The 19,246-nt window shown below is 45.3% G+C and overlaps 1 protein-coding gene and 1 pseudogene across 1 annotated transcript; both read right to left on the bottom strand.

Annotated features, from left to right (window-relative positions):
• The window catches only part of LOC101358390 (keratin, type II cytoskeletal 3-like), a 6,130-nt pseudogene extending 3,515 nt beyond the window's left edge, over window positions 1-2,615 (bottom strand).
• A 72-nt stretch (window positions 2,616-2,687) lies between these two features.
• On the bottom strand, window positions 2,688-14,011 carry LOC101358134 (keratin, type II cytoskeletal 2 oral-like). Its single transcript, XM_004374067.3, has 7 exons — window positions 13,919-14,011; window positions 13,041-13,202; window positions 12,550-12,672; window positions 11,782-12,005; window positions 10,728-10,762; window positions 10,310-10,390; window positions 2,688-2,791 (listed from the first exon to the last, which is right to left on the bottom strand). The coding sequence occupies exons 1-7, from the start codon at window positions 13,994-13,996 to the stop codon at window positions 2,688-2,690; spliced, it is 807 nt and encodes a 268-aa protein (XP_004374124.1). The 5' UTR covers window positions 13,997-14,011.
• Window positions 14,012-19,246: the final 5,235 nt, after the last annotated feature.

The raw sequence follows: 19,246 nt of genomic DNA, 5'->3' as shown, positions 1-19,246 counted from the left end.
GGGGTTGTTAACCAATGTCATAAAACAATATGTGTACTTCTGTTTCATGAGAAACTATTTGTTCTGTAAGCCTTCACCTGAAGTACAATAAAAAAAAATTAGGTCACAAGCCTGGGGATGTTGGGGATGGCATATGGCCAATCCCAGAAGCCCTGAGCCTGCCCAGCAGCCAGAGCACCCCATCCTTCCTCCCCTTCTCCTCCGCTGAGAGGTGCATGCATTTTGACAGTCTCAATCTCCACCTGCAACTTCTGGACCATTCTGTTGAGCTCCACAATCTCATTATTGGTGATCTTCGGGTCATCGCTGAGCCTGCGAACTGTTGTCTTCAGCTCCCTAAGCTGCAAGGGAGAAGGAACAGGAAGTTGTCAACCAGGAAGTCAGAGAGGGCCTAAAAAGAAAAATATGAGCTCTGACCACAGAGGGCAAGCTTTGGTGTATGTTCAAAGGGTGTTGGAAGGATATTGCCCCTAAAGAATGTGCCATGGAAGAAAAGCACTTGAGATAGATTGGTGTGATTTTTCCAAAGTAAAAGAACATGGATGGTGCTGCTCATCCTGCTGGGCTTGCTTCAGTAAGCAACTTATTCAGCCAACAGTGATGAAGATGATGCTGATGACAGCAGTGATGATGGAGTTGATAACAATGATAGCAGTGGTGGTGATGGTAGTGGTAAGCAGGGCCTCTACTTTTGGCTGAGGGCACAAGTTGGGGCTAAAACCCAGCCCACATTCTCCTTGCTAACCTGTGGCTAACATTGCTGCATCTGCCTAGAGGGGCACCTTTTGTGATCAGCCCAAAGGCATCTATGGGCTAGCCGTGGCCCTGATAGGATGGATGATGATAATGCTGATGATCACAGCTGGCATTTGTCAAGCCCCTCCTGACCACCTGAATCTACCTACCTACCACATCAAGCCCTTCCAGGAGCCTGGAGGACCTAGGAAGTCTGTGTCTTAGAGGGTTCCTACCTTTCCTAAAAATGTAGTGGCCTCAGACTTGGGTGGCTTAGTTAGGCCAGAATGAAAGGCCCAAGTGGAAATTGGTTCCTCTAAGATGTTCAGCTCATCCACCTTGATCTGGTACAGGGCCTTGGTCTCAGCCTTGCTCCTCTGGGCAATTTCCTCATATTGAAACTTGACCTCTGTGATGGTGCTGTCCAGGTCCAGGTGCCAGTTGTTGTCCATGGACAGCACCAAGGAAATGTTGTTGGATTCCAACAGGACCTGGTTGTACTCCTGTAGAGTAGACAAAAAGCCAATCCTGTTCACATCCAGTTGGCAGGTCCTCATTGCAAACCCCCGAGATCAGCTTTTTAGTGATTTCTTTCAAAAATGTGGGCAAAAATATCAGCCAACAGCCCTAAAGAAGCAAAAGGCCTCTGTTCACCACTCCTGCTGTGTGGCTTCTATGGGTTTCTTTGTCCAGACACTCTGAATGGGGGAGGAGACTCAGAGACTGTTATCCATAGGGGCTAGCGATCACACAGAAAGAAAGGTAGGAAAAAGAAAGAAAGGTAGGATAGTTTCTAGATGGACAGTTTTCACAAAGATGCAGAGGTCCCAGAAGCTCAGCAGGAGGTGTGATAATAAATGTGGAGGAAAAGAGCAAATAATGGGGGAAAAAAAGGACTTGAGAGTTTAGTACCTAAAACTCAACACAGAATGGGACAGGGCCTTACAGCTTCATAGACAGCTCTCAGGAAGTTGATCTCACCCACTAGGCTTTCCCCACTGGCCTCCAGGTCCACTTTGGTTATGTAGGAAATGTCCACTTCCTGAAGAGGGAGAACATCAGATCAGCAATTAGCACATTCTCATTCGTTTTAAACTATGTGCTTGTTAATTGTGCATGTAAAAATGGTTGAATAGGCAAATGTTTTGTTAAAAACATTTCACCACAATAAAAATGAAAATATATATTTATATCTACACACACACACACACACACACACATCGTTGACACTGGCCTTGGAGGTGGCTATCTTCTCCTGCAGGAGGCACCACTTGGTCTCCAGCACCTTCTTCTGCTGCTCCAGGAAACTTATCTGTCATCAACCACAGAGGAAAGGTCACGTCCTGCCCAGGCTCCCACTCATGAGCAGATCTGCCACCCAAGCCCAGGACTGTCGTGTCCCCCAACCCCAGAGGCTCTCAGGGCCACGGGCCTTCCCCCACCCAGGGCCCCAGGTCACCAATAGGCCTCACCTTGTCAATGAAGGAGGCAAATTTATTGTTGAGGTCTTGATCTGCTCCTTCTCTTGGGTCTTCATCTCCACAATCTGGGGGTCAATCCCCATGTTCAGGGGCTGCAGAAGGCTCTGGTTGATGGTCATCTCCTGGATGCCCAGAGGAAAGCCCCCCGAACCCCTAAATCCCCCAGCTCCAACAGAAGCTCCTCCAAAGCTACCAGGTCTCCCTCCAACACTGAAGGAACCTCCTCCAAAGCCACCACTCGGGCCCCTTCTCTCTGGTCCCACACAGGCTCCCCGCAAAGGCACCAGAGCATCCCCGTGTTGAACCCTCAGGCAGGGCGGCTGCTCTGGCCACACTGAGTGAGATCTTGCTGCCCCCAAGAATGTGCAGGCTCCTGCTGCCAAAGGCACCCCTGATCATGGTGCAGGCTGTGGCGGGACTGCCTCCCCAACAGCATGAAGCCTACAGGGACCTGCAGGAGCTGGGGTGGCTCTAGCCAGCCACCACAATGGCAGAGCTGCCACTGAAGCCTTGGTGGCCTGGGAGGGCCTGCTGGACTGCTGGCTCATCATTTTCTCTGGATGCAGGAAGACATCCTGGTTCAGAAAACCTCAGAGGAAAAGGCGCCTTCTAGATAGGGACAGGGGTGACCCTTTTTATAGCTCCCAGGTGAATTGGTTCATTAATTTCATGGTTTCTTGAGTTTGGTTTTCTAGCCAAAACAGGTCAATGCCTCAAATCCCAAACACATCTTAGGCTTAATCCTGCTTTGATTTTCTACAGCATTAGTCTTATTTGCCTTCAACAGATCCAAGGCTAGGCTTGGATAGGCTACTTCCTACTGGGACCGATTCCATACTTCAAGGCATCTGCTCATTGTGAAGGTCTAATTAGGTGACTTTCCGTGTTCCTTCCATCTCCAGTGACCTAGGTCATTGGCCTCTGTCACTCAAATCCAAGCTCTTAAGACAGAAGAGTCTCCTAGGAGAACTTTGTCTCAGGAAATTGGGTGGAAAGCATGGTCCTCCCTAGAGAAAGCCCCTCCAACACTCTTGGGAACCACCTCCACCAGAGTGGGAGGGAAGAACCTCAAGATGTTGGGGTCATCAAGTCTCGGAAGTCAGGTAAAGCTTTTTCCTTCTTCTTCTGAATAAAGAACTCTCCTTACCTCTGGACAGTGCCCAGCTGGCTAAAACAGTGTTCTCCATTCCAGTTTATAGAGCTCTGGGGTCCCTGTGTGGTACAAATGGTTAAGTTCTCGGCTACTAACAAAAAGGCTGGTGGTTTGAAGCTACCCAGAGGCACCTTAAAAGAAAGCCTTGGTGAGCTACTTATGAAAGATCACAGCCATTGATTACACTATGGAGCACAGTTCTACTCAGACACACATGGGTTACCATGAGTCAGAATCAACTTGATGGCAGCTGGTTTGGTTTTGGTTTATATAGAGCTTTACCAAGAGACCACCTCAAGCCTGGGTGGTTCAGAGAAGCCCAACCTCTACCAGACCATCAAATGAATAGCCTGCACATTCTAGGACTCTCTACCAAGACCTGTCTATTACCTTCTTGCTTGATTGAGTGGGCACATGGACATTTGCATGGGTCCTGCTCTACACTCAGCACAGGACCCTGAATATGGGAGCTTTGAGCAAGGCATGGAAGAGTAGACATACTAATTACAACCTCCAAGAACATTCTTTCGGGAAATGTTTTTTCTCCTGCCAGGGTCATTTGTCATGCCCAACTCAAGTGCATTAGAAAAGTAGCTGACTCCTGATTATTCACCTAATTGGTGGAAGAAGAGGTTTAACTGGTATGGAACAGCTACTCAGCCAGGAATCAACCTGTTTGACTTTGGGGCCACCAACACACACTCACCCATCCTCAGCCTCTGGGTGCCAGGTCTTGAGCACCCAACCCCTCACCCCAGCTTGGACCTTCCTGATAGCAATTTAGTACCCATTCATGTGGGTAACGAAAAGTAAGTGGAAGTACCAATCTGGACCTCATGCCATGTTGAGGGCAGCAGCAGGAAAACCATGTAGATCATGAAGATATAGAGGAGGACTATGTCTCACTATCTCCTGGGAGCAAGATGAGGATGCGGTGTTGCATTTCACTAAGCTTATCTGAGGCTAGATGTTAGGGAGAACTTCTTGCAAAGGAAGCAGACTCTGAGGGGTAGTGCTAAGGAAGGCTTTGCAATCTTTTTCTCTACAGATTTTAATGAAAAACAAGACAAAACAGGTTGACGGCAATCGGTGACCCTCTGGTAGGGGGCTAACTTTAGTGTCTGGATATAAAAGGCAGTTTAAAATCAGATGACATCATAAAGCATGACTATCTGTGCATATCTGCAGATAAGCTGAGTCCTGGGGGCAAGTGAAACCATGACATAGTCATGAAATCACAAGCAATTTAGTGTGCCCAGAGTATAGGATTTGAGTGAGAAGATGTGGGAGATGAGGCTGGAGAGGTCAGTAAGGATCAGACCATGAGGGACTTGGTCTGACATGATAGTTCAAACTTCATACTGCAGGTACTGGGAAACCTCTGAAGCCTTTTGAGCAGAAGAGTGACATCATCTGATCTGTTGTTGGATTTTGGGGTGAAGAATGGATTGGAGAGAGGCTCTTTGTAGTTATCTTTTTTTTAAGTGTTTAAATCTCAGAGAACTTAGAAATAAGGATATTTTCTATTCTCCAAACTGCCCACTAGTCTTAGTGCTTTATCAAACTTGGCAGCATATTAAAAGCTCCTACATAGAGAGAGAGCTGCATGGATCAGTCCCAAAGGCATTATGCTCAGTGGAAGAAGTCAGTCTCAAAATGTTACCTATGGCATGTGCCTTAGTCATCTAGTGCTGCTATAACAGAAATACCACAAGTGGAAGGCTTTTAACAAAGAGAAATTTATTCTCTCACAGTCTAGTAGGCTACAAGTTCAAATTCAAGGCATCAGCTCTAGAGGATGGCTTTTTCTTTCTGTCAGCTCTGGAGAAAGGTCCTTGTGATGCATCAGTCTTCCTTGGTCTGGGAGCATCTCAGCACAGGAACCTCAGGTCCAAAGGGCACACCCTGCTCCAGGCACTGCTTTTTTGGTGGTATGAGGTCCCCAAGTCTCTCTGCTCGCTTCTCTCTTTTATATCTCAAAAGAGATTGGCTTAAGACACTGTCTAATCTTGTAAACCTCATCAATATAACTGCCGCCAATCCATTTTATTACATCATAGTGATAGAGTTTACAACACATAGGGAAATCACATCAGATGATAAAATGGTAGACAATCATACAATACTGCGAGTCATGACCTAGCCAAGTTGACAGATGTTTTTGGGGACACAATTCAATCCATGACAGTGTGATTCATCTATACAACCTTCTCAAAAAGATAAAATTATAGCAACAGAGAACATATCAGTGGCTGCCAAGGATTAAGGATGGGGGGAGAGTGTGACTATAAAAGAATAGCTAGATGGAGTTTGGCGAAGTGATAGAACTGTTCTGTATTCTAATTAGGATGGTGATTTTATAAATATATACAGGTGTAGACTGTTTAATGAGAAGCTTGTATGTTCTGTAAACCTTCATCTAATGTACAATAAAAAAATATACCAAAAAATATATATATATACATACACGCATAACTGTTAAAATTTATAGAACTATACATGCCAAAAAAGTCTATTTTAATGTATAATAATTTTAAAATATATACAAGGGACAGAGGAACATGTTAAACAATATCACAGGGCAGGGTGGGGGAACATTAACTTAGTAGGACACTAACTCTACAAAACAAATGACCAGATTTCTTCAACAAATAAACAACAAGGAATAAAAAAGAGAGAATGGACTCTAAAGACCAAGAGAGGCTTAAAAGATATAGCAACAAATTGCAATGTATTAATGTTATTTAAATCCTGATTCAAACAAGCAATTTCAGTGAAAAATTTGTGAGCCATTGGGGAAAATGTGAACTCTGACCGGATATTTGATCACATTAAACAATGCTTATCTTGTTAAGGGTAATAATGGTGTTATGACTTTTTTTAAACTGTCTTTATCTTAGAGAAACTTAGAAAACTATTTATGGATGAAATAATCTGACATCAGGGATTTGCTTCAAAATAATCTGTAAGTAGGAGGAGTGGGTAAGGTAGAGAGGAAACAAGATGAGTGGATTGTTGAGTTGGGTAATGAATACAGACAGCTTCATTGCACTATCATCTCTACTGTTATATTTGTTTGACATTTTCCATAATAAAAAGGATTTTTTAAAAGATCCACCTTCCTTGAGACTAATTATGATATCTTTCTTCCCCATTATAAATAAGCAGATTTTGCTTTGAATAGCAGTTTTTTCTGTCCAGTACACACAAATGAGAACGTCTTTGCACATAGCTCAAATATATAACTGGCTTGAACCTAGTAAGAGTAATAAGTAAGGTTGGATGGCAGGATCAGAATCCAAAAATAATTTGACAGTCTGGAGCTTGAGTCAAATCTAACCAGAAATATTTAACAGAGATTAATGTAAAACCCTACACGTGCATTCAAACAAAACAGCTGTACGGTCAGCATGGAGAGACACGGATTCTTAAGGGCTTGTATAAAATGGTGCCGACTCAGGGTGAGTCAGCACCAGGAAGGAATGGCCAAAATCAAATGCAAGATCAGAGGATGCACAGAGAGAAGCCACATGCCCACCCTTTCCTGGGCTATTCAAGCCTCACCTAGAGAGTTGGGATGGGTTCTAGGAACCCAAAAGATGTCTGTGAGACAGGATCCAGGATGGTGGGGGCAGGGCACCTCAAAGAGAGGAGGAAACGGAAGTGTTCTACATGGAGAAAGAATTTCGATAAAGGGAACAACTGTCCTCAAATAGTTGTCGACTCTTGTGCACAAGGGGACTTAGGCCTGCTCCCTATAGCCACGGAGAGAAAAACTTGGACTAATGAGTGGAATTTCTAGGTAGGACTTAGCTTCATGTAAGGGAAAACTTCCTGAGAGGAGGATATGGTCTTCTGTGAGAAAGAGGAGTTACCCTCCACAGGAGGTGAGACTGCCACTTGTGGACAGTGTTTTAGAGAGGACTCAAGCATCTAAGTGGGGGCTCCTTTTGATAGCCTCTGAAGTCATCTCTAGCCTTCAGAGTCTGATTCCTCACAAATCAGTGGTAACCCTAGAAATAATGACGGTGGTATCTCTCATTTGCTGAGTACTTATCTGGTTCTAGGAATTATGCCAAGCTGTATCATTTCATCAATCCATCAGTCAACAAGTGCTTGTTGAGTGCACATTTTCTGTCCAGTATTGTGTGACATACAAACTCTGTATGGCATAGCCTCTTTCCTTAAAGAGTTTCTAATCTAGTGGCTGATCAAAACTTGTATACATGTAGCACAATATCTGTATGAACATCTTTCATTTTACAAAACACTTTTTACATATATTATTTTGTGTATTCCTTGAAACATCCTGAGAGGCAGATATTATTCTTATTACCACGTTACTGAATAATAATGGCTAATATTGTAAGTCACCCTGTACCTCTGGGAATGCCCAGTTTCTACTGTTGCTCAGCATAAGCTTAGCCTCGGTTAAGAAAAGACTAGCTTTTTAACATACTTTCATATCCCTCTCATCCCAATAATAAGAGAGTTAAATTAAAAAGAATACTTCATGTTAAAAGAGGAAGCAAATATTTTGTTCACCCAATGACAAATACTCCCCAGAAACTGAGGCAAAAAAAGAAAACATGCTAGTATACGTAAGTTTAATTATCCATAAAGATTTCTTCAAAAGAGACAAATTGGTTTTTAATCTAGTTATAAAGAGAACACAATAAAATGGACAGAGTCTGGACCTATTGTAAAGTTGAGCTTTGGAGAAAATGTTTACTTGATCATAGGCAGGAAATCTGTGAGCCCAATCGCAATGCTCAGAGTTAAAGTAGGGACTTGGAGACATGAGTTTGGAGGGAGCAATCATGAGCTTCGTCCTCCTGAAAGAGAAGCTTCCCCCAGCCACCTGGACCCAGATTCAGCACCAAGGACAGAGCAGGGCTACCAATATGAGATGTAAAGTCTCAAACCAAACCAAAAAAACCAAACTCATTGCCATTAAATCGATTCCGACTCATAGCAACCCTATAGGACAGAGTAGAACTACCCTATAGGGTTTCCAAAACTGTAAATCTTTACAGAAGCAGACTGCCACACCTTTCTCCCACAGAGCAGCTGGTGGGTCAGAAAGCTGTCCTTTTTGTTAGCAGCCAAGCACTTAACCACTGCACCACTAGAGCTCCTCTGAATAATGTAAGTCTCTGCCATCAAAGACCAGAAAACAGTCTCCCGCCTCAACTCTATTGTGAAGAAACAAACTTCACATGCATGATTAATATAGTATAGTATGGACTCTTGGTTCCAACTACTCTTCTTTTTAAACCCTGGTTCTACCACTTGCTGACAGTGTGACCTTGGGCAAGTCACTTTATCTCTCTGTGCCTCCTTTTCCTCATCTCTAAAATGGAGATAATAATAGCTATCTGATAGGATCACTGTGAGGATTAAATGAGTTGTATGTGGAGTGCTGAGAATACAGTCTGAGCAGATAGTAACTACTAAATAAGTCTGTCTTAGGCGGGGTTCTCTAGAGAAGCAAAACCAGTAAAGCATGTAAGTATATATAGAGAAAGATTTATATCAAGGAAACAGCTCATGCAATTGTAGAGGCTAAAACATCCCAAGTCCATGGATCATGGTAGAGGCCTCTCCCAATTCATGCAGCCGCAGAAGCTGGCTAACCCAAGGTCGGCACGTTGGAGAGCAGGGTTCCCGCTCACAGGCTGTGAAGGTCAACGAATTCCAAGATCAGCAGACAAGACCACAAGGTTTCTCCTGATTCACATAGCTGCAGGGGCTGGCAAACCCAAGATCAGCAGGTCGGGGAACAGGACTCTTGCTTGCAGGCTGTGAAGATTGACGAATTCCAAGATCAACAGGTAAGCTGCTAGCTCAAGTCCCAAGAACTGGAGGTGAGATAACAAGAGGCAGCTGCTGAGCCTGGAACAAGCCAAAAATTTTGGCAAGGCGAGCAGGCAGAAAGTAACCAGCAGAAGGCAAACAGATGAAGCTGGGGAGGTGGTGAGCTGTGGGGGCGGTGAGCTGTCTTACTGGGGAGATAGGTGGCTGTCCTTGAGCCATAAGCAGTGTGGGTACAGGGGAAGTTTTTGGCCCATTATCCCACCAGCCTGGCCCAAAGTCCCCAAGGGGAGATATGATGTGACCCAGGCTGGGCACTTCAGCTAGTCAGTTGGCTATCACTGAGTATGGAACTCTTGGCAAGGACCACTGAAGCCAGTATAAGAAGTGCGCCAGCCTCAGTGTGGCCTGCCCTGGGATGGATTTAGAAAGAGTGAACCAGATTGTGGCAGTTGGGTAGATTGTAAATCTTGACCCAGTTTGCTTAACCCCAAAGATTCTTTCAGCACCCCCATTCTCTCTTCATCTCCCACTCGCTCCACACACAGCTGCTAACATAACTTTCAGAAGGCCACATTTCCAGTGTGTCACCCTCTGATTCAGAAAACACCATGAGTCTCTATTGTCCTACAAAACTCATAAAGCCAAAATGCAGTGCAACATATTGGAGTTTAATGAAGACAAGAAAACAGTGAGCTGAGAAGAGGCAAAGCAGAGTTTATATACAAGAAAACATAAAGGCAATAAGGGAATGGGTTATGAGCTCAGGGACAAACTCCAAACACGACAATGTCTATCTGGACCCCTTATTGGCTCCAGGAATCCAAAGGGATGAGATTATGCTGTCACCCACCCTGGGGAAGGGGAGCTATTACAGAAAGATATGGCTAAGGGCAGGGGGAGTCTCTGCAATGGAGCATCAGGTCCCAGTCTCAGTACTTGACACAGGAGCACTGGCTATTGGTGGTTGTCTGCACAACCCTGGCCAAGGAGGAGGACTATGAACTGATAACTCTGGGACTGTGACCAATGGAGATGCTTGTGCTTCCAGACTGGATGCCCTTCCCAACAGTCATGGACGTGCTGCCCCTTCTGATGCCCTGACCACCTCTATTGACCCTCCCACCATCGCTGCTGCTGCTGCTGCTGCTGCTGCTGCTGCCCCCAGCACTGATGTTCTTGCAGCTGGAAGTGTGGTTGACCACAGCTGCAAAGAGAACAAGCTGCTCAGTCACACTCTGTCAAAATGTCCATTACATGCCAAGCCCTGTCTGAGGAATGAAGGCAAAGAAAATCTAAAGAGAGATGGAGAGGTGATTCTTGCGTGGGAGCTCCCTAATCGATGAAGGGCCCAGAACACACACTGGACAGGACATCCAGATAAGTCCTATCCAAATATAACTTATGTGACTCCCCTTATGTTCCTCCCTTTGTGTTACTATGGGGACTAAGCTATAAAAGAAGTAATTTATGGATAGGTGAGCTGATGCAAAGCCTTGAGAAATCACCTAAGCCAATAGAAAATGAGTATACAAGATACTCACAGATGCACACTGGGCTCTGGCACTCCCCAGACATCCTGTTTAGGAAAACAAAATAAATATCAGGGAAACCTCATGGTGAAATTATCCAGCTGGGATAATCTCTTATCAGAATTAGCTCCTGGGATGCCAAGCTACAGTGATAGGAGCTACAGCATCAGAGATTGAGGTTATACATGAGAAGGAGCTTACCTGAGATGCTAGGATGAGGATACAGAGATGGAGATACAATGTTTCTAGAGACTTGGCTCTGCCACCACCTGGACCTTGGTTACCTCATTGGCAAAACTGGGATAATGTATCTCTTCATCAGTTTGTTGTGAAGAGTAAACTAAACTAGGTAGAAAGCCTACCTATACTGAAAGTGACACAGCTCTTACCTGTATCATCTTTTCTAGGCCCATGGACACTATCCATATCTGGGTGCTTTTTCTAGATAACTTCACAGCCTCCAACTATGCAGTGATAGCATTAACAGAGATGGGAAGGTGAGGAAGAGTGACTGGTGCAGAGAGAAGGGGAAGCTTTAGTATGGAGTTTAGGGACAGGGAGGGCTAACCTGGTAAACTCCAACAGATAGTTGGACAAGCTGAACTGGAAAACTAGTCGCCTAGGTTGTTTTTATAGAGGAAATAGTTGGACTCATGAGAAATTAGAGTTATTTATATATATGTCTCATCTCCACTGTTAAGGTCAAGGACCACCTAGGACCTATGTTTGTATTCTTCATCATACCAGGAGTAGCTGACATTTGTTCTTAGGGTGCACTGTGTGCCTTCTAGGAATGCCTAAGTGTCCTGCTCTAGAAAATATTATAGAGCTGGTTTCCCCGAAACCAGAGAGAGAATGATGGGCAGTACAGTTCAGTTCGTCAAGATTTGTTGAGACACTCCTTTGCCCCCTACCTCCACTGTTCTAGAGCCCGGGGAATACCAAGAGGAAGTAAACCTAAGGATAAAAACCACTGTAACACAGTGGGTCTAACCAAGGACCATGCAATACTGTGACACTTGGTTCTCAAGTTGGGTTCCTTGTCTTGGCCAGAGTCCCTGCCCACTTGCACTCCTCGCCCTCCAGCATGTTCTGGTAGGTGGCAATCTCCACATCCAAAGCCAGCTTGATATTCATCAGGTCCTGGTGGTCATACAGGAGATGGGCCAAGTTCTCCTTGAGCTGCTGCAGAACCTCTCTGAGTTCTGCCAACTTGGTCTGGGCATCTTTGAGGGTCAGGTCACCCCACTGCTCAGAGTCAGTAATTGCTGCCTGCAGATTGGCATTTTGAAGCAAGAGGAAGAAGAGGAAGTGTGCTGAGTCTCTGGACACAGCTGGGCATGTAGCAAGTGAGCACAGGTCCCCATTTGTCTCCTTAATGCAAATCTCCAACCTGTGTGCTCTGAAGTTTCCCATACTAACCTCTTCTGCCCATATCATTCATACTCATGCAGATAAACCATGCTGGCAAATTCCAATGGTTATTTGAGCCCTTACCCAGGGATAATGGATAGCTATTTCCCAATCTTTTAGGGAGGTATAATCCATGGTCTGAGACTGCAGAAACGCAGTCTCACATATTTCATGGAGTCTTGAGGCCATGCCCACTGGATTGAGGGAAGATGATTCCACCTTGAAGATGGTGGATGGAAGTAAAGATAGCTGAAGCCCTTACTCTGTATGGTACCATTTGGGAAGCCCCACTGCTGAAGGCTCCAGCCCAGAAGCCAGAGAGGCCCCCCAGTCTGTGGAGTCCAGGTGCCCTGATGGCACCCCACAGCACCACTGTCATCAGAGTTACAATCTTAGGCTTTGAGTGAGCTGCACCCACCTATTTGTTGACACTCTCAATCTCTGCCCTCAGCGTCTGGATCATCCTGTTGAACTCAGCAGTCTCATTCTTGGTGCTCCTCAGGTCATCACCATGCCTGCCAGCTGTGGTCTGCAGCAACCGAAGCTGGAGTGGGGATGGTGAGAAAGTAGGGACAGATTACTCATGACCCTGAACTGTTTGTGTGTGTGAGAAGGGGACTATGATTGCCATCAATCCAGAAATTGCTAATGTCATATGAAAGTCCACCAGGCATTTAGAGTGGAGGGGATCACTTAACTGAAGCTCATAGTTGCCCTTAAAGATATCAGGCAGTGAAAAGACACCACAAAGTCTCTGCAAGTTATGGTAATTTGTGAAAGGAATTTCAGTGGGTTTTCCACTGAATAAAATATGTATTATTTGGGATGGTGCCAAGAGGGGCTGGAAGTGAAGGAGCAGGAGCCCTGGGAAAGTCTCATGGGATCCGAGCTAATGTGGTGACTCTTATTCACTTTGGTCTTGTACAGGGCCTGGGTCTCAGCCTTGCTCTTCTCAGTGATCTCTTCATACTGGACCTTGGCCTCAGAGATGATGCTGTCCAAGTCTAAGTGGCGGTTATTGTCCATGGACAAGACCACGGACATATCACTGGATTCCAATAGGACTTGGTTGTACTCGTACACACACATAGGGGAGACCATTGAGTAGTTGTCAGCATCTCTCTGGGATGCCCTGAACCTTCCATCTATTGGTTCAGGAGTGTTATGGAGCCTAGAAAACCAAAGCTTATGAAGGGGAAAGAAGGTAACAACCAAGCAGCAGGACACTGTTTAGCATGCGGTAAGAGGTTATCCTTGACTGTCCTCTTAGTCACTCCCCCAAGATTTCCCTTGTGACTCTGAATATAGGGATTCTAAAGACATGAATAGCAGATACTGGGTATCCTGAGCCTTAGGAAGAAGAAGAGAGGGAGAAGGTGAGCAATATGATGGAGGTAAAAAAAAACAGATGCCATGGAGTTGATGTTGACTCATGCCAATCCCATGTGTGTCAGGGTAGAACTGTGCTCTATAGGGTTTTCAATGGCTGATTTTTCAGAAGTAGATCGCTAGACCTTTCTTCCAAGGCACCTCTCGGTGGACTCAAACCTCCAACCTTTCAGTTAGTAGCCAAGCACTTTAACTGTTTGCACTACCCAGGGGCTGCAATGAGGGTGTGGAAGAAGGTAAAATGGGATAAATGAAGAAGGAATTTGAATAAAGATGGGAAAGACTTTGCATATATTTGCTGCCAAATAGAATTCACAAAGAAGCTGAATCTCCAGAATCAAGCAAGATTTGACACCCCAGGGCTGTGACTTTCACCTAAAAGAAAGAATAAAGGTCCTCACAGCTTTATAGATGGCTCTCAGGAAGTTGACTTCATTGGTCAGGTTCTCCACTTGGGTTTCCAAGTCCAGTTTGGTCATGTAGAAAGTATCCACATCCTTACAATAGCCCCCAAAGATAAAATACTTAGGAATAAGTCTAACCAGAGATGTAGAAGACCTATACAATGAAAACTACAAGACACTACTGCAAGAAACCAAAAGAGATCTGCATAAGTGGAAAAACGTACCTTGCTCATGGATAGGAAGACTCAACATTGTGAAAATGTCAATTCTACCCAAGGCGATCTACAGATACAATGCAATCCCGATCCAGATTCCAACGGCATTTTTTAATGAGATGAAGAAACAAATCAGCAACTTCATATGGAAAGGGAAGGGGCCCCAGATAAGTAAAGCATTACTCAAGAAGAAGAACAAAGTGGGAGGCCTCGCACTACCTGATTTTAGAACCTATTATACAGTCACGGTAGTCAAAACAGCCTGGTACTGGTACAACAACAGATACACAGACCAATGGAACAGAATTGAGAATCCTGAGCTTCGTTCTCTGGTTAAAATTAATCCCCACATCAATTTCCTTGGTTGTCATCTGGAGTCTCCACGCCTTTCTTATAATCAGCTGTGTACAGACTCTGTGCAGGATTATGAGTGAATGGGCTAAGTTCCTGCCAGGCATGGCCCAGCCCCAGGGCCCTGGACACCAGCTTATCAGGAGGCAGGAGGTTCAATTAGGTGACTCTGTGGCTCTTTCATTCCCCCAAAAACCTTAGGTGTCCACCTCTGTCACTCTGCTGTCCACCTCCAAGAACAAGTAAAACTCACATAGGAAAGGAATCTGAGAAGAGTTTGGGAGGATTGAGTGCAATGTTGGATTCCTCCTAATTGTTGCACCAGAGAGCCTTGCATGGTCTGTCCCTGGGTCTCAACACTTCATGCACTTCTTTAGCTATTCTAGTAGCAGAGGGGACGGGTTAAGTTAGAATGCCCCAGACTCACCTGAATGAGTGGACTAGAGGCCTGAATGAGTGGACACTCATCTGAGATTTTGCACTGTTCACTACCATTTTGGGTGACCAAGAGGCTCCCTAACATCCTTTCTATCTCCCTGTGACACCCTGATGAGGGGACTTCTCTGTTCCTATTGTTCACATTGCTGCCCAGGCAGTCTCCATGTCTCCTCTCTCACATCCTGAGCCCAGTCTCTTCACCTTTCAACTGTGTCTCCTCAGTCCCCTGTGGGTTCGGCTACCTACATCCCTTCCTGCCTCTCCCTTGCAATGATGGCTGTGGCCCTGTCCACTTAGCAGTGGGAACCACCAGGGCAGGGCCATATCTGTCTGGTACACTCTGTTTCCCCACTGCCCACTGCCTAGCCGTTGTGGGCTCACAGGTAGGATGAATGACTGTCCAGCTGCTCCTGCGTTTGTCATTGCCCTCTGTGTTGGCACCTGAGTGTTTCACCTCCACCAGCACACTGGGCAAGGAAAGTCTTGTCCGTCTCAACACCCCTCCCACCTCAATCATCTCCTGCCCCAGGCTCAGAACTAAGCCCTGCACACGTGCACTCAGGATGGGGTTTTTTGCTTTTTTTTTAAAGAGAGAACTCTGCAGAATAATTACTTCAAAAGAAGATCTTTGCATGCTGTGTATCTACTTTTTTATTGTGGTAAATATATATGCAACAATTTTTTTTGCCTTTTCAACATTTTCCACATGTACGATTCAGTGACATTAGTTATATTTATAATGTTGTTCACCATTAACATTATCCATTTCCAAATTTTTCACATCACCTTAACAGAAGCTCAGTGTCCGCTAAGCAGTGAGTCCCTCTTTTCCCCTCCCTCTCTCTTGTCCCCGATAACCACCAATAAACTTTCGTCTCTATACACTTGACTATTCTAGATATTTCATACAAATGGAATCATACAATATTTGTCCCTTTCTGACCCACTTACCTCATTTAGCATGTGTTCAAGGTTCATCCGATTGAGGTTTCGAGAGACAAGTGGACTAAATTATCTGCCATGTGTGGGGATTGCGTCACTCTCCTGCTGAAGATGCCCACTTGTGTAGCAAGCCCATCTGAAATGTATCTAAAATGCAGCCAGCTTACCCAAATGGTGGAAGAAGAGACCTGACTGGTTGGGAGACCTTGAGCCTCCCCTCAAACCATCGCCCATTCTTAGCCACTATGTGCCCCCTCACATCCCAGAGTGTGTGATTGTCTTGGCAGCCTGGAACCCCTGGGGGTAATAGCCCCTGTGTGCCCCCTCACATCCCAGAGTGTGTGATTGTCTTGGCAGCCTGGAACCCCTGGGGGTAATAGCAGCAGTCATCCTGGCTACAAAGAGAGATTATCAGAATCTAACAGCTCCTAGTGAGTGAGCATGGACCAAGGAAAACAACACACTCTGCAGGAGGTACGCTGGAAAGGCCTCCCCAGCAGAGGGATTAAGACAGGTGGGGCACTCCAGGCAGCTGTGGCATCTCCTCGAGAAGGAAAGGAAGTCCTGATTGAGTGTCAGGGAGTGATCACGGCCCACTGGCCCCATGCAGCAGGGTAGACAACTTGCTAACTTGAATACCTTCTAGTTACAAGCAACCAGTTGCCATCTTGTCGATTCTGACTCATGGAGACCCCATGTGTGTCAGAGAAGAACTGTTTTCCATAGGTTTTCAATGGCTGACTGTTTGGGAGTAGATTGCCAGGCCTTTCTTATGAGGCACTTCTATGTGGACTTGAACTGCCAACTTTTCAATTAACAGCGGAGTGCATTAATCAGTTGCACCACTCAGTGAAGTAGCTACAGGTGATTAAAAAAATAGTAGAGAGCAACTCAGGATGCACTGTAGGTCACAGAGTTCCTCCCTCCTCCAGTAGGTGCTTATCCTGGGCTTGGAACAGACACATTTGCTCACATCTCAGCCTCTGCATGAACCTACCTCTATGGGAACAGTTCTCATGACAGCAAGTCAGCTCTCAAAGATTTGTGGAAAAGGCAGTCAATACAAGGTGCATAAGATGGCATGAACGCTAAAGTTTAGGTAAGAGCACTTCTGTTCCATCATTTATTGAGTAACGTTAAGTTCTATGATGAGACGTTCTGAGGAAGGAGGACATGTGTTCTGTACATCCAGGAGGAAGCAAATAGTCTGACACTCTCCCCTGAGACATGAGACAGTCACACATGGATGATGCCAGAAACAGCCACGTGTCTACTGCAGTTACAGGAGATGATTAAATGGGGACTGTAGAAGGAGGTTTGTTAAGAAAGGCCTCCCAGAAGGGGATATCTTGAGCTGATTTGATGGAGAGAACAATAGTGCATTCTGCCTTGGGGTAAAGGGGCTTGGAGGTACCAGTCTGCCCATCAAATGTCACCACTTCTTTCAAAGCCAGATCATCAGAATCTTCTGACGGCAACAGAAGAGGGGGGTGAGTGTTATACATACAAATGCAGGGGCGTTTACCAGCCTGACCCATCACATGGGAAGAAATTACACTGCTCATGGCAGCCTGGCAAATTGCTGTGGGTCATGAGGTTGGATGTGGTTCACTTGTCCACAAAGACCAATCCAGAGCCTCTAGTCTCTCCTCGCTCCCCTCTGCCCCTACATCACTGCCAACATGATCTTATGTAAATACCATCTTCAACACATTGCTCTTCTACCCAGAAAATGACTGGGATCCCTGTTTTAGCCAAATGAGCTCCTCTCTTGATAGCTAACGCCCTCCCACTTCTCCCCCTTTTCTTTCCTCCCCTTCTCACCAGTTTAATGTTAAGGCCTTGCCACTCCGTTCAAGTCAATCTTCTTGCCATCAACTTACTTGCAATGTCCCCCAAAATCTGGCCCCAAACTACCTCTCCAACTCCTCTCCCTCTACTACCCAATGATAGAATTGGCTGCCTTTCAAAATGGTAAGCTCCCCATCCCCGGAAGAGCTCAAGAAGAGAGAGCATGACCACAGCACTTAGGGGTGGTGAAGCAGACCAGCTGCAGAAGGTAAGGACCAAGGAGATTCAACAAGGGGGCTCTTCAGGGATTGGGGATAGTTTCCTTTCTTCCCCCATCTCAGGGCTCAGGACAGTGACAGATTGACACACAACCACCAGGACCACAATGTACAGTTGTTTAGGCTATGTTCGGCACAAGAGTTCCAGTGTAAGCAATAGCAAAAAGATGGAAACAACCTAGATGCCCATCAACAGATGAATGGATAAACAAACTATGGTACATACACACAATGGTGTATTATCCAACAATTAAGAACAATGATGAATCTGTGAAGCATCTCATAACATGGATGAAACCGGAGGACATTATGCTGAGTAAAATAAGTCAATAACAAAAGGACAAATATTGTAGGAGACCTCTACCGTAAAAAGTCATGAAAAACTTTACACACAGAAAGAAACAATCTTTTTTGGTTATGAGGGATGGGAAGGGTGTGGGGGGAATAATGAATAGACAATAGATAAGTGGTACCTTTGGTGAAGGGTAAGACAGCACACAATATTGGGGAAGCCAGCACGACTTGTACAAGGAAAGGTCACGGAAGCTCCATATACACATCCAAACTCCCTGAGAGAATGAATTGTTGGGCAGAGGGCTGTGGGGACCATGGTCTCAGGGAACATCTAGCTCAACTGGTATAACACAGTTTATAAAGACAATGTTCTACATTCGACCTTGGTGAGTAGCGTCTGGGGTCTTAAAAGCCTGTGAGCAGCCATCTAAGATACTCCAGTGGTCTTACCCCTTCCAGAGCAAGGGACAATGAAGAAAACAAAATACAAGGAAAAGATAGTCCAAAGAACTAACGGACCACAACTACCATGGACCTGTGTCTGCATGGAGTAGACACCTATTTCTATTTCACACAAAGACCAGGGTGGCTGAGAAAGTCTCAGAACACCAAAGATTGCAATCATGAGTATTGTGATGAGAAGAATCCACTACCAGAAAACCTTCTCTTACCTTGTATCTCACTGGCCTTTGGGTCAGTGGAGTCATGTTGTAGTAACAGCCTCAGCTCTGGAGCCAGACTGCCTGAGTTTAAATCCTGGCTCCCCACCTCCCAGTTACGTGACCTTGGGTAAGTTGTTTAACCCACTGTGCCTCAGTTTCCTCATCTCTAAGATGAGGATAACAAATAGTATCCACCCCATAGGGTCATTGTGAGGATTGAATTATTTTAGAACAGGTCCTGGTGCATAACAAGAACTCCGTATACGTTAGCTCTTGACTAGTAGTGTCAACTTATGTAAGATGACAAAAAATTGTCTCTCACACGCCAAACGACACATCCCCTTATCACCAGGT

This window comes from Trichechus manatus, unplaced genomic scaffold, assembly GCF_000243295.1.
Source record: "Trichechus manatus latirostris isolate Lorelei unplaced genomic scaffold, TriManLat1.0 scaffold00027, whole genome shotgun sequence".
NCBI classification, from domain to species: Eukaryota; Metazoa; Chordata; class Mammalia; order Sirenia; family Trichechidae; genus Trichechus; species Trichechus manatus.
Note: the sequence above shows the minus strand (reverse complement) of the source record. Positions and strands in the feature narration are given on the sequence as shown.